The sequence below is a fragment of the Nyctereutes procyonoides genome, unplaced genomic scaffold (assembly GCF_905146905.1).
Source record: "Nyctereutes procyonoides isolate TBG_1078 unplaced genomic scaffold, NYPRO_anot_genome, whole genome shotgun sequence".
Taxonomy (NCBI): Eukaryota; Metazoa; Chordata; class Mammalia; order Carnivora; family Canidae; genus Nyctereutes; species Nyctereutes procyonoides.
Window position 1 is genome coordinate 21,128,518 of NW_026575049.1, and position 19,364 is coordinate 21,147,881.

At 46.6% G+C, this 19,364-nt stretch overlaps 1 protein-coding gene across 1 annotated transcript in view; it reads right to left on the reverse strand.

The window, feature by feature from the left end:
• Nucleotides 1–2,077: 2,077 nt before the first annotated feature.
• Nucleotides 2,078–19,364, reverse strand: part of ATXN10 (ataxin 10) — a 162,101-nt gene continuing 144,814 nt past the window's right edge. Inside the window, exons 11-12 of the mRNA XM_055329051.1 lie at nt 2,848–3,035; nt 2,078–2,400 (exon numbers count right to left, since the gene is read on the reverse strand). Coding sequence (XP_055185026.1) covers nt 2,398–2,400; nt 2,848–3,035 — 191 coding nt within the window. The 3' untranslated portion in view covers nt 2,078–2,397. The remainder of the gene's footprint in view (nt 2,401–2,847; nt 3,036–19,364) is intronic.

Genomic DNA, 19,364 nt, shown 5'->3' on the forward strand with positions numbered 1-19,364 from the left:
TTTTGATTTAAAAATTACTAATTGTAGTCCCAATGACCACATTTGGTCATTTCTCTATCTCCCATTTTGCAAAATGGACATCTTTTAGTAGTTTCCAAGCTCTGTGGCCAGATTCACAAGTTACTGAACAGAAATGTAAGCAGTATCAGCTTCTAAAAAAAAAAACTCACAAACAACCCTACGAGGTGTATTAATATGGACATATACACATATATAAAATACAGACAAATTATAATAATAGCATATTACTAAAACTATGAAAGTATTTTTGAAATGTTAATCTCCATTGCTAATGAATGCATTAATCAAAATCATTCTGCAAATACTTGGGATTCAGTATCAGGCAGAAAAGCTTTCCCCTGCTTTCTTTTGTAATGAAACAGGCTAAAAAATTGAACAGCTTTGTTAGTTTGCTCTTGGAAGCAATAATATGGTCACAAAACTTGCTGTGACCATTCTGTCCCTTTACAAATGCTGTAAAGCTGGCCTGCCTTCCTTTCTTCTTCTTCTAAATGACTGATTGAGATGGTGATTTAATCCTCCGCAGCAAGGATGGAAAAGGAGGCCCTCAGAATCGCCAAGTCCTGGGTAGAGGACAGGGAAGCTGTTGGCTGTACCGGAGGATTAACCATCCAGGGCATCCAAGCAGCCACAATGCCACCGTCAGCATGTTTTCACTATGCAATCCCCACATTTCCTAGTTAGAAAACACACAGCCATTACCCCTTTCTGTGTTCCCACACAAGGTTCCCTTTTGTTTATTAGTGTTTGTTATTATATGGCTTATACCGACATGTTTGTTTGATTCCACTGGTGTGCATACATCCATTGAGAGAAGAAGAAAAAGAAGTGTCTATTGCAAACTTGTTAAAAGGAAAAAGGGACTCCCACTGTTTTTTTTCCCTTTGGCGGGCCTCTACTTAGAGAACAGGATGTTAACTCTTTGTGTCCCAGAAAAGAATGACTCTTTTGTGCATTTTAAATTTTGCAAAGGTTTCTCTACCGATGGAATGCCATAAATGAGAGAAGAAACTGTTATTTATAGGTCACCATAATTCTAGAAGTTGATGTTTCTTCAGAAATAGAGAATACATTAGCACGTGGGACAACTTTTATTTCACTGTGAACATGCTTCAGTTGTTTTTACAAAGCAAGTATGGCTACAAAAAAACTTAGATGCACTTTACTCTGGAACACTCAGTATTTCTGTAGAACTCCTGGCTGTGTCTTTGTTGTTTTTATTTTGGAAGGTTCAACAGGAACTGTGCAAAATCTCTAGAGAGTTTATAGTAACTGGTTGTTCAAGAATGTTCATACGTGACCCCCCTTCTAGAGCTTTTGTCGGCTTTATCAATAAGCTAAGATTTCAATACTCATTTAATCCAGCTCCAGCTCTAATGTGTATGTGTATTTACACACACACACACACACACACTCATATACATATACATACACACATATATATATAGAAAGAGACACAGACAGACAGAAATAGAAAGATATAGGTCAAATTTGCTCCTGATCCCCAAAGCTACTTTTTCAACTCCAGAAAGTGGGAGCCATGGCTGAAGCTGGAGTGGTATACTCTAGGAGACTGTGCCTTTGAAACAGAACAGGACATAGATGTTCTTTAATCCTGTGTGCCTGCGCACCGAGACCCCTTTCAGACACACGAAAGTGGGTAAAATGCGGGCATCCCTCTGGGGACACAATGGGTCCGGGAGATCTCTTCCCGGGTGATTTGGAAAGAGAAGAGTTAATGGCCCACACGCTCTCCCCACTCACTCCCTGCAACCTTCTAAAGGGAAGGGGCTCAGTGACAGCATAGCCCAGTCCCTAAAATGAAGAGCAAGCTTCTCTATTCTTCAGCATCTCTCGAATTAATTAGCTGGAAATGAGTCTTGTCAATGTTTTGGAAAGGCAGAAAGGGTGAAAAGAGATTGCTAGAATTAATCACAGTGAGAAACTACTTCAACTGCCTGCCAGAGTTCAGAAAACCCAACGAGCAGAGAAGAAAAGGAATCAGGCTGATTCGCCATCTGAAGGAACAAATGGAATCCAAGCAAATGCCCCAGTCTTTGCCAAATAAGGGATGCACCCTCCAAGAGAAGAATTTATTATCTGCCGTCACAGTAAGTACAATATATTACTTAAATGCACACTGTATCCATGGGGACAAAGGCAAACCAGACAGTTTCTAAAGCAAAGAAACAATGGAATACTCATGTACTTTCACTTTCAAGCTTATCCACGTTAAACTCTATTATCTAAAGGACTCATGTGTTCCTGAATTTGCACGTAATAAATCTTCAAACACTTGCAATTTCACATACTGCAGAAGACGAAAAATCCATGAAACAGATCTCAAAAATTCAGGTATTTTGATGGAGAGTTCATTCACTAAGTAGGAAAAAGAAACAAAATTGCAAATATAACAGATCTATTTATAAGAGTCATGGGAGGAAAAAAAAACAGCAAATTTTGGTCAAAAGCTGAGAGAGAAACCTTGAAACAACTCATTTAGTATTATATAGGGAGCGTCTTCTTTTCATAGTAGCCAACATTAGCTATCTCTCCAGGAAAATCTAATTCCCAGCAGAAACTTCTGACTCTGTAAAAATTTTGATATGATTTTTATATTTCTCCCCTAAAATGAGTTTGAACTTTTAAGACAATGGCAGCATAAAGCTTGAACAAAATTATCTGCAATTAACTTTAGGGCTTTCTTGGCCATTTTAGAAGGCAAAGTGCTCCCATCCGTGTTCTCACAGGAAGAAACCCAGTCACGGGCTGAGGTTAACAGGGAGATGGGACCAGGAGGGAGCGGTGGCTCGCTGTGGCACTCACCAGTGGAGGTGGGTCACTGGTAGGTTTCAGAATCAGCTTGTCACCCCTCTTCTCAACTTCAAAACCCATCTTTTTAAGTAGGGATGCATCCGCCAGCCCCTGCTCCTCCATCTTTGCGATCAGATCTTGGTTTTGACTGTTATCTTCAGTAAGGTTTCGGATGGCGTACACCACCCACTGGGTCAGAACTGGAGGCGGAGTAAAGGAATCTGCCAACATACTTTCCTGTTTCAGAAGTTTACATGAGCGTTATTGGGAAGGGAGGGGAGGAACATGGTAACAGTGAGCAAATTCTTTCTGGGGATGTGCTCAGAATATGTAACCAAAGAAGTAATTAAAAGGATATAGCACACACATTGTACATCTATGTCCCAGGAGTGTGTGTGTGTGCATGTATGTGTGATGTCCAGCACACAGATGTACTTAAGCAGGATTTGTTCAATGAATGAGCAAGGAAGCAAAGGCTTGGAGCAGCCACATCTGAAGTGTATGATCACACGTGGGTGTGCGCGTACATACGTTAACCATGTTATTGAGCTACCAGGATAATAAGAGCACGACAGCATTAGTCACAAAGATGCCAAGTTAGAAGCAGACAAGAGACTCATCTTGTTTAAAGCAAGCTCAGTTATAAATAAGAACTGTTTCCTAGGAGTCATCATGGAATTTCCCTCATTCCACTGCATTTTAAAGATGAAGCTAGAAAACCTCTGAAGGATTTGTTGTACTTAGTTTGAATACTTGTGCTCTCAAGCAAGCGTCTTGTGATTCTGGCCTTGCTGTGCCCCCGCCCTAATTTTGCATATTCTGCACAGCATCCCTCACAGCAGACAGAAGACAGCCCACGAAGGTAGAATTGCAGTATTATTTACTGATAAATCTTTTATTTGGTTACCAAGAACTGTGTAAATCTCAGGGAGGCATTAAGCTGCTGCGTTATGTCGTTCTGTAAGATTGTATAGAAACTGCCAGAGGTACCAACCAGTCTCCAGCATTGGAACCAGGGAGGTGTCAGAGATGCCAAGAACAGTGGGCCTGCCTCCCTCTGTTGATCCGGAGAGAAAAACAAAACACTCAGGGGACAGTGAACACGTTCTCCAATGAAGAAAGGCCTCTCTGCCCACAGTCGGATGGAAGTTGGCAAGAAAAACAAACCTTCTCCCCTGATTGCCAGAAGTTTCCCATGCAGGCATTTCTGATGTCAGGATGGGGGGCACCTGTGCTTCCAGAATGTATCAGGCTCATGAGCCTGAAGGGTCCTTGCTTCTGGCCCTGTTCTAGCTTCCAGCACAGCCATGAGGCCGGGGGCCAAGACATTTCTCAGTCCCTCAGCTGGACGCAGGAAGCCACAGAGAAAGGCTTCAGTGTGCATTATGCCTATGGTTCTTTCTCGGAGTGTCTGAGAAAGGATGTGAAATCAAACTGTTTCCCTAGTTTAGTAACCTCAAAGCAAAACCAAAAAAAAAAAAAAAATGAGCCTGTCCACTAAAGTCAGACAAGTGAGATGCAGAAAACACGGCAGTTTTCTGGTCAGGACGTATCTTCTGGGGTTTTAAAAGTTTGCTCCCTCCCGGTCCTTCCATCACCCGCACTGGTTCACAACTCTGACAGGACCTCTGTGCTCCCCTGATCACAGACGGTCCAAGCCGGCCCTGCCTCTCCGGGCTCCTCCTGGCGGGGCTGCGGGCGGCACTGAGAAAAGGATGAGCAGATGTTTGCTGAGTGAGTGACCCGCTGGTCTCTGGAGGTTTGTCATCCAAACCACTTGTGAGTATAAAGTGACTAACCTGTTCCAGATGGCACAGAATAGGAACTGCTGATGCCCAGCTGATGCTGATTCTATAATTAGCTGTCTTGCTTTGGTGGGAGAACGTCCTTCTGCCATTTATCCATCAACCTTCGATGATAAAGCCTCCAGTACCTTTATAAGAGCTGTTTTTCTTTCTGGAGCTAGAACCGTATAAATACTCAAATGCACAAAGCCTACATGTGACTGTCTCCCCCTTTTCCACAATCGCGGGACCCCTACAATAATACACCAGCATAGAGAATAAAAATGAGGATCCTGGATGAGAAAGACTTCTAACGTGTTAAGTGAATTTCTGAACCATGAATCGTTTGCTGCAAGTAATTTCTCATCCAGAATGACGTCATTCTACAAATTCAATTCCTCACTTTTTGTACGAAAAGGGGGAGGCAGTGTCAGGAGACCTGCTGAAGGAGCAAACAACTGAAGGGGAAATTGAGGCAAGAAAATCCATACGACTGAGGAATTTTAACTCATGTGTACAATTTCCCGAATGCTAATGAGAGGGCAAAGCACTTCCTTCTAAAGCTTCTTGGTGATTCACTGAAATGTACTGACAACAGGAAATCCAAAATTCCATATCTACCCTGAGCGCGCCTGGAAACGGAGGGGGTGCTGGCTCTGTAACGGACGACTCCGATGCCAGCCTTGAGGCCACTGGATGAAAGGCAGAGGGTCTCTGGAGAATGAACCAGCATCCAGGGCTTCAGTGATCAAACTCTATTGCAGGGCAAACGAGACCCCCGCCCAATGGTCGCAGTGCACCTCTCTGCCGGGGGCCTTCCCATCTGGGCTCTGGCAACATTGCCACGCCGGGCACTGCCTCCGAGCAGTTTAAGTCAGGGGTGCCCACTGCGTGTTTGCAGAGCATCCTCCGCCAGCCCTCGGCCCAGCCCACTGGACTGCACTCACCTGTCCATGAGCACCGTGAGGGTGGGAGCCACACCGAATTCATCTCTGTAGCCCTAGCACCCAGTCTGGCTCCTGACACAGCGTGGGCTGTGGACACCACGTGAGCTGTGACTGTTTCTATCTGTCCACCCAAACACCCTGTGAACTCCTCCTGAGCAAGTGTGAGGTCTTGGGTCACCAACTGGTTCCAAGCATGGTGCTGGGCAAGGTTTGCTGGACGTCTGATCCAGTGAATGCTATTTCCCACTCACCACGTGGGTGGGGCCGTGGTGACACTGCACTGACCTGCACTGGGTCCTTCTTGTTCTCGGGGTGTTTTCCTGACTCAGGGCTTTGCAGGGTAGAAGGATTAGATGAAAGTAAACCAATATAAATGCAACACAGGCAAGAAATCTGCATGCACAGTGTCAATAAAGGGTCCATGACAACAGACCCCAGGAGGATTCTCGTGAGTGCAGACGAGAGGGGAGATCTCAATCACGCCCACTGTGGGGAGGCAACCGACACACTTTGTAAAAGCCCTGCCATGGTAGCTTTGTAGCACTTCACCGTTTACAGTGTTGGAAAACTAAAACGCGCCTACCCTACACGCCCCCATTTTATACCTAGGGAGAGAGGAGCGCAGAGGAGAGAATAAGAGTGGTGAAGATTCCCGACAGTCAGAACGGGCAAGGGTGCTGCTCCTAGTAGGGCCGGCCCAAGTCCAGGAACAAAATGCGGTAGTTGTGAACTTCTCCAGGGACAGATCCCTGGCACAGCCACCAAATGGACAACCTAACAGAAGAGGCAGTAAAACCCAAAGCAGGAAAGGCAAAACTGGTGTTTAAAGGGCAGGAAGATGTGCGTGGAGCCAGCTTCTTGGCACACCTTGAGAATAAGAAATAGCCAAGCAGCAAAACCCCACACTTTTCACTTAAATGTTTCACATTCTTACATAAGTGGAATCGCATTTCCTCTTTTAGAGGAGGATTTCGTGAAGTCAGAATGCTGCGTTCTGCTCCACACTTTTCCTGGGCAAATCTGAAAGGCTTGCTCTGCATTTCCACCCCCAGTGAGCACCCGCACTTGGGGGCTGTGTTGTCTGTCTATAAATTAAGTGCCACACAGACGTGCTCTACTTTGTCCCTGTTTCCAGTGAGAACATTTTAGCACTACTGTCTGGGGTTTCTGACTTAATAATCATTAAAAAAAAACAAATTCAGTGGTTGTTTCTTTCATAAAATTTGAGTTGAAAAGAGAAACACTGAAACACAGCCCTTACAAATGGGGTCTCACGCGCGAGCCCGGCTCATGAATATGCATGGTTGTCCTTGTTAGCGGCTGTGAAAGCCCAGGGCCCCGGGCAGCCCGCGCAGCCCTAGACAGCCCCAAGTGTCACTAGGGAGATTAAAGCGAGGCCCAGTTAATATTCACATTGCCCTCTTGTTCCCTCTCCAAAGAGACAGACAGAAAGAAAGAGTGGGGGAGAAAATTAAACATCTTCTAAAGTCTAATCCTACCAACACGTGAAGTGCTTTATTGTGCGCTTAGCTTTAGAGAGACAGCTTCTAAAGTTTCCATAGCTACTACAAATACAAGGCGTGAGCCTGTGCGCTACAAAACTACCTTGAAAGAGCCCTGCAATCAGCTCTCAAGTGAGGACGCCACAGGGCTGGCCAGCTCCTCAACAGAGCACTCTGGTGTCTGGAAACAGGCACAAAGATGACAGTGGTAACAAGCACCTCAATACTGCTGGCTTGGAGGCCACTCCTGGGTCCAGAGCCACAGGAAGACGCAGGCCCAGCACTGAACCTGTGGCCTTGCACAAGTGAGGCGATGAGGTGTTAGTGGGGCACAGAAATGTGGGCCGGCAGATAAAGATTTAGAGAAAAATAACTCTTGGCAAAGATATCAGTAGCCAGCAGATTTATGTGCCAGATTCACCTTAAAGATCATTTATTTACTTATCTGAAAGGGTAGACAGAGAGAGGAGGAGAGGGAGAAGCAGAGTCCCTGCTGAGCAAGGAGCCCGATGAGGGGCTTGATCCCAGGATCCTGAGATTATCACCTGGGCCGAAGGCAGATGCTTCACTGACTGAGGCACCCAGGTGCCCCTCAAATTCCCTTTATTTTTTTTTATTTTTTATTTTTTATTTTTTTTACTTATTTATGATAGGCACACACAGAGAGAGAGGCAGAGACACAGGCAGAGGGAGAAGCAGGCTCCATGCACCGGGAGCCCGACGTGGGATTCGATCCAGGGTCTCCAGGATCGCGCCCTGGGCCAAAGGCAGGCGCCAAACCTCTGCGCCACCCAGGGATCCCTCAAATTCCCTTTAAAGTCAGGTGAGTGAAAACTCTAAAGTTGGAATTGTCCAACGAGGAAGACTCCATCTAAGAAAGGCAACATCTTTCCATTCCCGGGACCCATGGCACTTAAATGTCCTGCCGCTGTACGGGAACGCAGGGCCAGGAGGGCAGGGACTCTGTTCCGGTCACTGCTCTAGCACTCTAGCTGAAAGACAGCTGAAAACAGGGGTTGGCAAATTAGGACCTGTTTTTTTTTTTTGTGGAAGCAAGTTAAGAATAGTTTTTGTATCTTGAAATACTTGGGGGAAAAAATTAAAAGACCACTACTAATTTGTGACACATGAAGATTAACTGAAACTCAAACTTCAGCATCTGTAATAAATAAAGTTTTATTGGCAGGCAACCATGCCCATTCATTTACGTACCGACTATGGCTGCTTTCTTGCTCCAACGACTGAGCTGTGAAACTTTAGCAGAGACAGCACAGCTAGCAAAGCCAAAAATATTTACGAAATTTAAACCTTTACAGAAAAGGCTGGCCAACCTCTGGCCTAGAACACGGAAGGTATCAATAAATATTTGCTGAATTTTATAAACAAGCTTTTAAAAGTACTGGCATTGAAAAGCTTACATTATTTAAATTAAAACAATTTAAGTATATTAAAACATTTCATATATGTGTATACACACTATATATGCAGTATCTATATATAATGCTTTATATATCTATACACGTACAATGCATACATCTATATTTAATATAATCTATAGTATGTATATAACAAATAGATACATTTTAGTATCTACATTTAATTTTTGCGTCCAGGATATAGATTTTAAAATTATTTATTTATTTATTTTTAATTTTTATTTTATTTATTTATGATAGGCACACAGTGAGAGAGAGAGAGAGGCAGAGACATAGGCAGAGGGAGAAGCAGGCTCCATGCACCGGGATGCCTGATGTGGGATTCGATCCCGGGTCTCCAGGATCGCGCCCTGGGCCAAAGGCAGGCGCTAAACCGCTGTGCCACCCAGGGATCCCAGATTTTAAAATTATTTAAATTAAATAATTTAAATTTTATTTTATTTTAATTAGACAATTTAAAATTATTAAAAATTATTTAAAATTATTTGCAGCCAACAAACCCATTTATGGCAAGGGATTTATGTACTGCCCAATAAAATATACCATTTAATAGGGCACCTTTGACAAGGTTGGTCTAAGATGTTCAGTGAGGCAAGCCTACTTCAGCAGACTTTCACAAAAACCATGTTATAAGGTTTTGCTAATGATGAAGATGGTTTTAAATAATTCCCATATCTAAATTACTATCTTCATAGAACTGGTAAAATTGCAGGATTTTTCAGAGCGCAGGAAAGGAGTTCAGTTTAAAACAGTTCGGGAAATACTTTACATTGCTAAAACCCAAAATACTTCTAAATATGCCAAGTCTGTCGGCTAAAGAACAAACGCGGGACGTGGCACTGAAAGGGTGACTTCTCTTCCTGCTGCAATGACCTACTTCCGCCTTTCTTCTAGCCACTCAAGTCAAAGAGCTGCCCCCGTGCTGGGGTGGAGTGTTCCCCGGGGTAGGGTGGGGTATTCTGTGAGTCCTAATCAACCTCAGCCCTACTCTCCCAAGTATTCACTTTCTGAAGGAAAACATGGCACTTTCCAAACTGTTGCTCAGGGGCGCCCAGGGGGCCCCTACACCTTCCGCTGCTGGACGAGGAACCTGTGCCAACCACAGAGGACTTCTGAGTGGAGGTGGTGAAGGAGAAGCACTGGGAGGGTAAGGAGGTGCTGAACTGCGGATGGAAGAGGGATGGCAGCTTGGCTGTGACAACGGGCAGGGAGGCGGTCGGGCAAGAGGTCCTTGTGGAGGGACAGTCTTGGAGAACACGGCCACCGTTCCTGCCCGGGCAGCACGTGCTTCTCCGACACAGGCCAACAACACCTCCAAATGCCGAGATATTTCACCTCACTTCCACCTTCAGCTACCATCATTATCTTTTGCTCTTACCTCTCATTATGTCACTCAGCTAACCCCATATGCTTCTCCATCACAAAATCGAAGCAGAAGTCCTCGTGCGGATCCTATCTGGGGTCTCCCTGCCTGATGCTGGAAACCAGAGTGACCAATTACCACCAGAAACCACCCAACTGGCTTCCTCTTTCTTCTCCAAATGATTGGTCTATCTGGTTTCTCATTTCCCTCCACACTTTTGTATTTTACTATGAAGGAACACCTGTGGTTCGAGGGTCTCAACGTTGTGCCGGTATGTGCTGCTCTAGGTTGTGCAATGTGTTAGGTCTTAAAAGCACTTACTCATAGATGTATGCATCCTCTCTTATTTGCCAATCACTGGCTAATTGTGAATCCTGAAAGTGGTCAAAACACCAATGCTAACAGAAGAGGGTGGGGGAAGAAATAATTGCCAGATTTGTAGATTATAGGCCACCATCTAAAGAACATGAAATAATACTTGGGTTTAGTATGTGCCCCAAGAAGCAGCAGTTTGTCTTCACTGAGGGAAAAGTCATCCCAGAAACACCACCTCTGACAACAGAGGCTGTCCACTGGCCTCCATAATCCCTAGGGAATTAATGTATCAAAGGAAGTACCACAAGGCCCAGTAAAACAACCTACCCAATTCTGACAGAACTGCATCCATGCAAATGTCAACCAAAGACATTTCATCTTGAGCATAACCCAAACTGGCGTTCTCTTAGCGATTCTGAAATAAAGGGCACATTATCTGTCCTTGGTACGCACGATTTACTTTCTTAAGTGGAGCTCTCTGGGGGGAGATCTGATGCTGACCACCTCACGGGCCTCCTCCCCTCGCCCACACCCAGAGTGTGTCTCCACCTCCCACAGCCCTGTGTCCTCAGCACTGGCACACATGAATCCACGGCCTGGGCCCTGGCTGGGTTAGGGGCTCTTGGCCTTTTACAAATCCCAGATGTATAAAGCCCAAGCATCCAAGATGAGCAAAGTAGAGCATGTCACTGTCACCACAGCCAGCCAGCCCGTCCATCTGGCAGGGGAGTGGTGGGAAGATGATACCCTGCCCTAGGTCACCACATGCACTCCCCACTCCAAAAGCTTCTGTGGCCAAGCGAGGGCCGCGCGGCAGGTACCTCACATCCACAGGGTTTTGGTGGTAAAGGATCCTACGGCACTGAAACTAATTTTGTACATTACATATTCTGGAATCATTTTACTAGCCACTTGAAAGCACAGTGTGGTACGAAGAGTCAGAGTCTGGCATCCGTGTCACACAACAGGTTTCGGGATCAGAAACAACCAATACCACTTCTAACTCAAACCACACGAAAGGGTTCTGGGGCCATGAAGTAGTTCCATTTGTATATGGGGCAGCACTCCAATGTCACTTCTGAGATGCCAGACGAGCCCCTGTGTGTCCTGGGCTCGGCAGCGCCGGCGCATGGCTGGCATGTACCAGACACTCAACCAACGGTGCAGGAATAACTCCTCCAGAGCCCGTCATGCTGGGTGTCCCTCTCCTCTGGGGTCCTCCCTTTCGGTGCCCCTTCTCAGGCTGCCGTCAATCTGGCTCCTTCTACAGGCAGTGTGCACCTGCGTGCCGAGACTGCTGCCTTAGTCACCGTAGCTCCCGGCACACATGGAAGTAGATGGGTTTTGGGTATTTGCTGGATGAATGCGCCTTGGTGCCTGCATGCTCTCCTTGGACGGCACTTGGACTGCACATGAGAGGGGACTAAGTACATGCAAGCAGGTGCCCAGCACTATGCAAAAAGTCAGGCTTCGTGCTACAGGGGTGAGTTCGCCAGGCGGAGGCATTCTGGTTACTTCTAAATAAACAATACCACCCTGGGGCCGCAATTCACACCCGGGGCCAACGGCTGGCACTGAGCTGGCTGGGCCCTGAGAACCAAGCCAGTGGGAGCACGGCAGGCACCCCGGACGCTCAAGGTCCCATCTGCCACGTCAAGAGGATGTTTGTAAAGCACTCTGTTCTGATAAAGGACTCGTCGGGTAACAGGCCACCTCACATGAACTTCTCTTCAGGGACTATGTGACCGCAGAGGCTACCTTCAACCTAAATAAGGCTTTGCCAGAGGAATGAATCTCTCCACATCTCTCATATAAAGCAAGAGTGTCAGTTTATCTGCATAAAATAGTAATAGTGATAATAATAAGCTAATGGCAGCAGCCACCCACTCCCAGGACACGTCAGGGACTGTTCTAGGCACTCAGAAAGTATTTGATCCACACAAACGTGCTATCCAGTAGGTACGAACTATCATCCCTATTTTACTGATAAGAACACAAGACCTGGGAGGCCCAGGCTGGGCCAAGGTCGTGAATCGGAAGCAGCCGAGGCAGGATTGGATGCAGGCTCCAGCATCCACCCTCGGAACGACGGTGCCACATGCTGCCAGGCACCCAGCTGTGGGCGCGGAGGGTGAGGAGAGACCTCGGTGGGAGGAGCGGGTGGATCTTCCTCCTGCCCAGTCTGATTGCTGGCCTCTAAGCTTTGCCCACACCATTAGTTAATAAAGGAACACTAGGTTCTAGGACACTTGAAATAAGGTCTCTGTCTCTTCAAAGAAATCCCGAAGGATATGATAAGCCTGTAGATACTAGAATGACTACCTCTGCAAAAATACTTCTGGAAGTAGCCAAGAGGTCAAAGTGAAATTCATATCTAGGGTAGAAAAAGTAAGCAGTCTCGTCTAATTGGCAGAAGACTAGCGCTGGCCTAGCGCTAATGATGTCCTACGTTACCGAGGCACAGCTCAGGGTCAGAGATACTTCTAAGCTACCAAGGCTCAAATGAAGAACAAACTGTGGGCATTCTGGCGGACTTCAAATGAGACAAGGCAGGTACCAAAGGGTCAATGAGGTTTCTCCTACGTACGCTGGGTGCTGAGCATCAGCTGTCAATGTCCTTGGACCAGATGTCACTAGTCACCTGGGGATGGTCTGCCCCATGGGTCACCCAGAGCCGTGCTGGCTTGCCTCTCCATCTCTCCCTCTGCTCCTTGCCAAGTCCCAGAAAGTCAGTCATCAAGAGTGGGTGGGCCCGCAGATGCTGGGTCGTCCTGCTGCAAAGCAAGTACAGGTAGGTGTGGAGGTTCCCATTCTGAGCTGTCGGTTTCCATTTCTATCACAGTAACTGGTGAGCAGACCTGAACACTCGCTTATCCTTGTTACGGGCGGGGGCGGGGGGGGGGGGAGAAGGAACTGCTGTATCCATTCCAAAGTAAAGACATCCTTCAGCAGAAACTCAGAACGTGCAAGTCAAGCGGGCACCTCTGTGGCTGGAGTGGGGTGTGCGGGAGAACAGAGTGAAATGAGGCAGGGGTAGGTGTATGCTTACCTTCTAGGGATTCAGGAGACGGTAAGGAGTTGGTATTTTACGCCAGTGCAATTAGAGGCTGTAGCAGGAGTGAAGCAGAAAAATCAAGACAACTCTCTTGGGCAGCTGTGTGGAGCGTGATTTGGAGAGAGGGAAGTGCGGGAAGCAGAGGGCATAAGGCGTGGCCAGGGACGACTGTAAAAGAGGTAACTCAGATGCTACTTGCCTGTAGGGAGCTCAAAATCAAGCACAGAAGGCAAAGCCAGCAAGGGCATGCTGCAAGTCCCTGGGGGGACTTGAGAGGACAAGCTAGGCCAGGGCTCTTTCCTGGGAAGCCGAGTGCCTGTCCTCAAGGCACCCCCCAGCAGACCGCAGGCTCCCGAGGGCACGGAGGGGGTCTGCTCCCTGGCCAGCACCGTATCCCCAGGGGCAGGAACCACCTGCACCGTGTACCCCAGCAGAGAGCAGGAAATACATGCAGAATGCACGGATGGAGGTGAGGACAAAGACACCAGTGACCTAGATCCAAGAACATGGGAAAAGGATGAAGTACGAAAGGCTATATAACATTTGAAATTGGCTCTACTCACTCAAGATGGTAACATCCTAGTAATTAAGATGGTATCAGGCAGGGACAGTGGAGACCAAACCTAGGAACGCAGAACAGAGAGCCAGAAAGAGAAGCATGCCCATGGGACAGGGGCTTGCGCCAAGGTGTCCCTGCAAAGCCAGGGGTAGAAGCAAGGGCTTCTCAGTAGTGGGGCAACTGTGAAAAACCCGAACCCCTACTGTACACCCTAGAAGAATTAGCTTCCAGTGGACTTCAGATCTGTCAGAAAGGCAAAACCTGAGAGCTGCCAGTGAACACACAGAAGAATGCTCTTCCACCCTCGGGATCTCAGTAAGACACAAAAACCACTAACCACAGAGGGGAGAAACTCCCTCCCCAAGCCCCCCAGAAGTCAGCTCTGGAAACTGGTGCTAGGTGAGAGGGAGCCCACAGGACCCCCCAGGGACTCGGCTGCAAGGGTGGGAACATATGCTGATATGCCCTCACACGTTGTACATTTTACTACATGTACACTAACATCTCAATAATAAATATACCATAAGAAAAATTAAAAAAAAAAAGAAAAGAAGCCATGGATGGATTGGAGGGACTATTTCAATGCACATAAATGAACAATTCACACCCTGAATACAGGAAACATTTCCATGAGTCAATTTTAGAAAAAGAAAGAAAATGTAAATGTAGACCAAAAAAAAAATATTTGACAGCATTTTTGTGACACAGGAAGTCCCAATGGTCAGTAAGCATAACAATGTGCTTCTGACTAATTAGATTCAAATGGCATCACGGCAACATGTTATATTCATGTTTTAAGGTCGGTATCAAGTGTCAGGGAGAATGTAGGACGGGGGTATAAACTGGTACGGCCGATTCTGGGAAGTTCGGTTTCATGGAGAACATCGTTGAAGATACACAAGCCACAAGACAGAAATTCCACACCTAGGAAAGAGCTCAATGCTCATGCGCCAGGATACCTGCCCTGTACAGAAACGTTCACAGCACTGTTAACTATTAACTGTAACAGCCTCAAAGTGGAAATACCTAAACGTTCACCAACAGTCCAACGAAGAAGTAAATGCTGGGTGTTCCTGTGATGGGACACTACCAACTACATGCAATGATTTGGAGGACAATTTCTGAATGACAGACGATAAAACCATGCAAGCCATGATTCCATTTACACAGATTCAGACATGGCCAAGCAAAGCACACTGCAGGAAGGCAGGTGCGGGAGCCTCCGGAGAAGGGCAGGACGTGCTGTGGGCTCAGTGGAGCCGGGTGCCCCTGGGTGTTGGTTACTTGTACGACTGTTCTACAATGTTTTATAAGCAGTACATACATCCCCTCCTACTTTCCAGTGTGCACATTCTATTTCTAGATAGGAACAGTCTCAAGAACTTAAGATGACAACTGAACTGTGACTAATGTGTCCCCCCAAAGCAGTTCATGTGTTCCGCCAGTTAGCCTGTGCTAAGAAACACTGCCTGACACCCTAAACTTCCGAATTCTGGGGGACCCACCGTCTTAGTGATTGACAGCTGTTGTGTGGCATGTGCAGTAGGCTCCCAGCCGCTGTGTGTCAGCAGCCAGGCAGAAGGACGAGGTTGGGCACCTTTGCCACCATTTTCTTCTTGAAATCTGTTAGGATTTCCTGGTGCTTCCTAATTACACACAGAAGAAGTGCCTGAATACAATTGGTGCTAGTTTCTAAAAGTGCTTTAGGAAAGAAAGAGAAGTAGTTTTGATTTCAACATAATCTGGTTTCTTTCAAAAACAGGGAAAATGTGTTGACTTTTTATAGGCTGTTCCCATCCTTAACCAGAAAGTGTCAATCTTTATCTGTGTTTGACAAAGTCATCATTCTCTGAGCTTCTTTAAGAACGTAAAAAGGCCACGAGCCAAACATGAAGACAAGAACCTCTTGTCTGAGCAAGGCGCATCACGGTCATGTGAAAAATCTCCAGAGCAGGGCTGGGTCCTTGCTGTCACACTGCAACCCACCTCCTATTTTCACTTTTGTCTGGCTTCTGTCCCCCATGAGGCTCTTTCCCAGCACGGGGTCTATTTGCAGTGGTACTGAGCTAATCCTGAAGAAAAGGCTTGTCCACTCCTCAAACAGCCTCTCCTGGCAGCTCGTAGACACCACTTGCCGGGCTGGAAGCAGGTGGATCTCTTGGGGTGGCCAAGGCTCACAACTCACTGCGCCAACACCTGCTGTGCTGGGGCCCAAAGCAGTGTGCCTCTGCCCCAGAGAGGATGTGCACGCAGGTGGACGGTAAGAAGGGGAAGGCGATATCTGAGAGTCAGCTTTATTTTTATATTTTCCAGCTCTGCCAGTACCCAAGTGAAGGGGTGATGTAGTCCACAAAACCAAGGAGTAAGAGAGCCAGAGAGCTGGAGGTTTCCCTTCCCGTCACTAGCATGTCTCACTCCTGTAAGGTAGGTGACTCCGGGCAGGAAGCAGGTCCTGGGGCTCCCCCAGGTGCCTCAGAAGGCAGGTGGTTTGCAGGAAGACGCAAGCAAGCTCAGGACTCACGATCCTGGGTGCGGCTGTCCTCCATCCTACCTACTGGAGCTGCCTTGCAAAGGGCATCTGCGTAGACTTTTCCCGTCCAGCCTCTGAGCAGGGGCTCAGCACATGGTTTCCCTCATGGGGTCGAGAGGACTTACAGACTGGCCACTCACTGAGATCGTTCCTTCAGAGACTTCACCCACCAGGGTTTGTTTGGCTTTTGTTTTCTAAATCTGATGGTTCTAGAAAAATAAGTGGCACTGAAAACACGACACTTGCTGCAAAGAATGATGCTCTCAAAACAAAAGAGCCAGGGGGTTAGTGTTTAAAGGTGCTAAATTGGCAGTGGTGCACCGCTGTTTTGACCAGACACTTCTCTGTCACTGCTAAATCTGACCGGACCGAGGTCATTTTACACAATAATACTGACATTAGTCAGGTCACCTGGTTTCTCTGTGCTAAACTTCGGCAACCCAATCTCTCAAGTGTTTTACAAAATACACAGTCTGTGTAGCAATGGTATTTAAGTACAGTAACTAAAAAAAAAATCATTTATTAACATCCTAAACACACCCAAAAGTCATTGCTCTTTTTAATAAAGGGAATGAAGAAAGAAAAACTGGCAAATAATTAACTTTGTAAGAAAACATATACAGCTAAACAGTACTACTACTACTACTGTTACTACTGTTTCTTAAGTGCAGACCATGTGCCAAGAACCCTTCAAGCCCCCTTATGTGCCAGTGGTCAGTGGGTTCTAAATTCAGCAGCTCTTCCAAAGGCGGAACCTCATCCTCAGGGACCGCTGCACCTACCAATTGCCCCAGGGCTCTATATCACGTGCCATCTGCCAGTGACACCTCTTGGTAATGCCATTTGGGGACAGAAAGGAGGGAGATTACCAAGCACAAAAGGATCTCCACGTGGGAGCACCTTGCTGGCTCAGTGGATAGAGCATGAGACTCTTAATCCTGGGTCAAAAATCTTAGTCCTACACTGGGCACAGAGATTATAATCAATCCATCAATGGACCTTGTGGTGACTGGTAAACTTTGCTGAGTACCCTTTTGAAAATGTGCCAACTGTTCTGAGCAGACAGGCTCTCTGGAATCAGAATGGAGCCTCACAAGGGGCTGAGTTTCAGACATTTCCCTGTGGTCTAATCTAATCTAGACAGTAGATACAAACATTCTGAAATAGAGTCAGGAATTATGAAAGCTCTATTACATCCTGTAGAGACACTGGGGACATGTGCAGAACGACCACAGTGCAAACACAGTGTTAGAGAAAGTGATTTTGAAAAACAAATCTCTTGTCTATCCAGATAATGGAATATTATTCAGCACTGAAAAAGAAACAAACTGTCAAGCCACGAGAAGTCCCGGAAGAATGTGAAATGTGGAGCACTGAGGGAAAGCAGCCCATCTGAAAGGCCACATCGCATATAATTCTGACTTCTACAGGACATTCTGAAAGAGCTGACAACAATAAAAACATCAGTGTTTGTGGGGAGGGACATACAGGTGGAGCCCGGAGGGTTTCCCAGGCAGCAAGAACACTGTGTATCACAATGGTGGATATACATCATGACACATTTGTTCAAACTCACAGAATGCATGACTCCAGGAGCCAGCCCTGGAGTTTACTGCAGTAAACTCTGGGCTCTGGGTGACAATGATGTGTCAGTAGACAGTCACCAACTGCAGTAAATGTCCCACTCTGCTGGGGAAATGCTGATGACAGAGGCAGCTGTGCAGGTGTGGGGGCCAAGAACATAGAGGAAATCTCTTTTCCATCCTCTTAATTTTGTTGAAACCTTAAAAGTGCTCTAAGAAAATGTTATCTTTAAAAAAAATCAGGAACAGGGATCCCTGGGTGGCGCAGCGGTTTGGCGCCTGCCTTTGGCCCAGGGCGCGATCCTGGAGACCCCGGATCGAATCCCACGTCGGGCTCCCGGTGCATGGAGCCTGCTTCTCCCTCTGCCTGTGTCTCTGCCTCTCTCTCTCTCTCTCTCTCTCTCTATCATAAATAAATAAATAAAAATTAAAAAAAATCAGGAACAAAAGAATGACATAAAAATAAATTATTTCATGTAGTTTCAAAATTAAAAATGCTTTCTTAGGCTAGCAAACTTACAACCACGATGGAAGACTAGTAAGGAGAAATTAAGTGAGAATGACTAAATATGGATTCCCAGAGACATTCTTTCCCTAAAGTTACACTTGTTGGATGGCACTGTTAAATTAATCAGCTACAAAGTACAGGATCCTTCAGATTAAGAATTGATGGCCAGGGATGCCTGGGTGGCTCAGTGGTTGAGCATCTCCTTTTGGCTCAGGGCATGATCCTGGGGACCCTGGATCGAGTCCTGCATTGGGCTCCCTGCATGGAACCTGCTTTTCCCTATGCCTCTCATGAATAAAATCTTAAAAAAAAAAAATAATGGCAATATATTTGGAAAAAGTTTGGTTTCTGATTTCAAATGAATTTTATGTGTTGACACTTAAAACTCTCAAAGCCAGGTGGCTGAGGTGATAGTCTAGGGAAGCCGCTGCCAGGGCCACTTTCATACCACTTTTGGTGTGGTGGTGGCAACCCTGGCCTGGTCCCTGCTCAGGGTAAAGTGTGTGCAAGGGGGAGGTGACCACTGCAGGGAGCATGGTCCACACTGGGCACCTCATCACCGGGAAGGATGGACTCCAAGTTCCTAATTTAAGTGACAATAAACCTCAAGCAATGTTGCCCTCAGTACAAGTCAACAAGACAAAGCGGCCCCTGACGTATTCTGGCCTCCGAGACAGGCAAATAGCTGAGCAAACCAGGCTCAGCGAGACAGAACCCGAGGACAGGTATGTGTGTGTGGTTGGGAGGTGTGCCCATTGGCGTGTCTTCACCTCTGAGTGCACTTAGGGGGAACCACTGTGCTGTGCCTCCACCTGCACAATGCAGAATCTGTGTGCGACGATACTTGCCATTGCTAGCCTCTGATTTCAGAAAGCACATAACGAAAAGCTCTGAAGGCTAAGTAGACGTGATCTGAAGGAGTACAACTTGAAGTGTTTGAGTCTCAT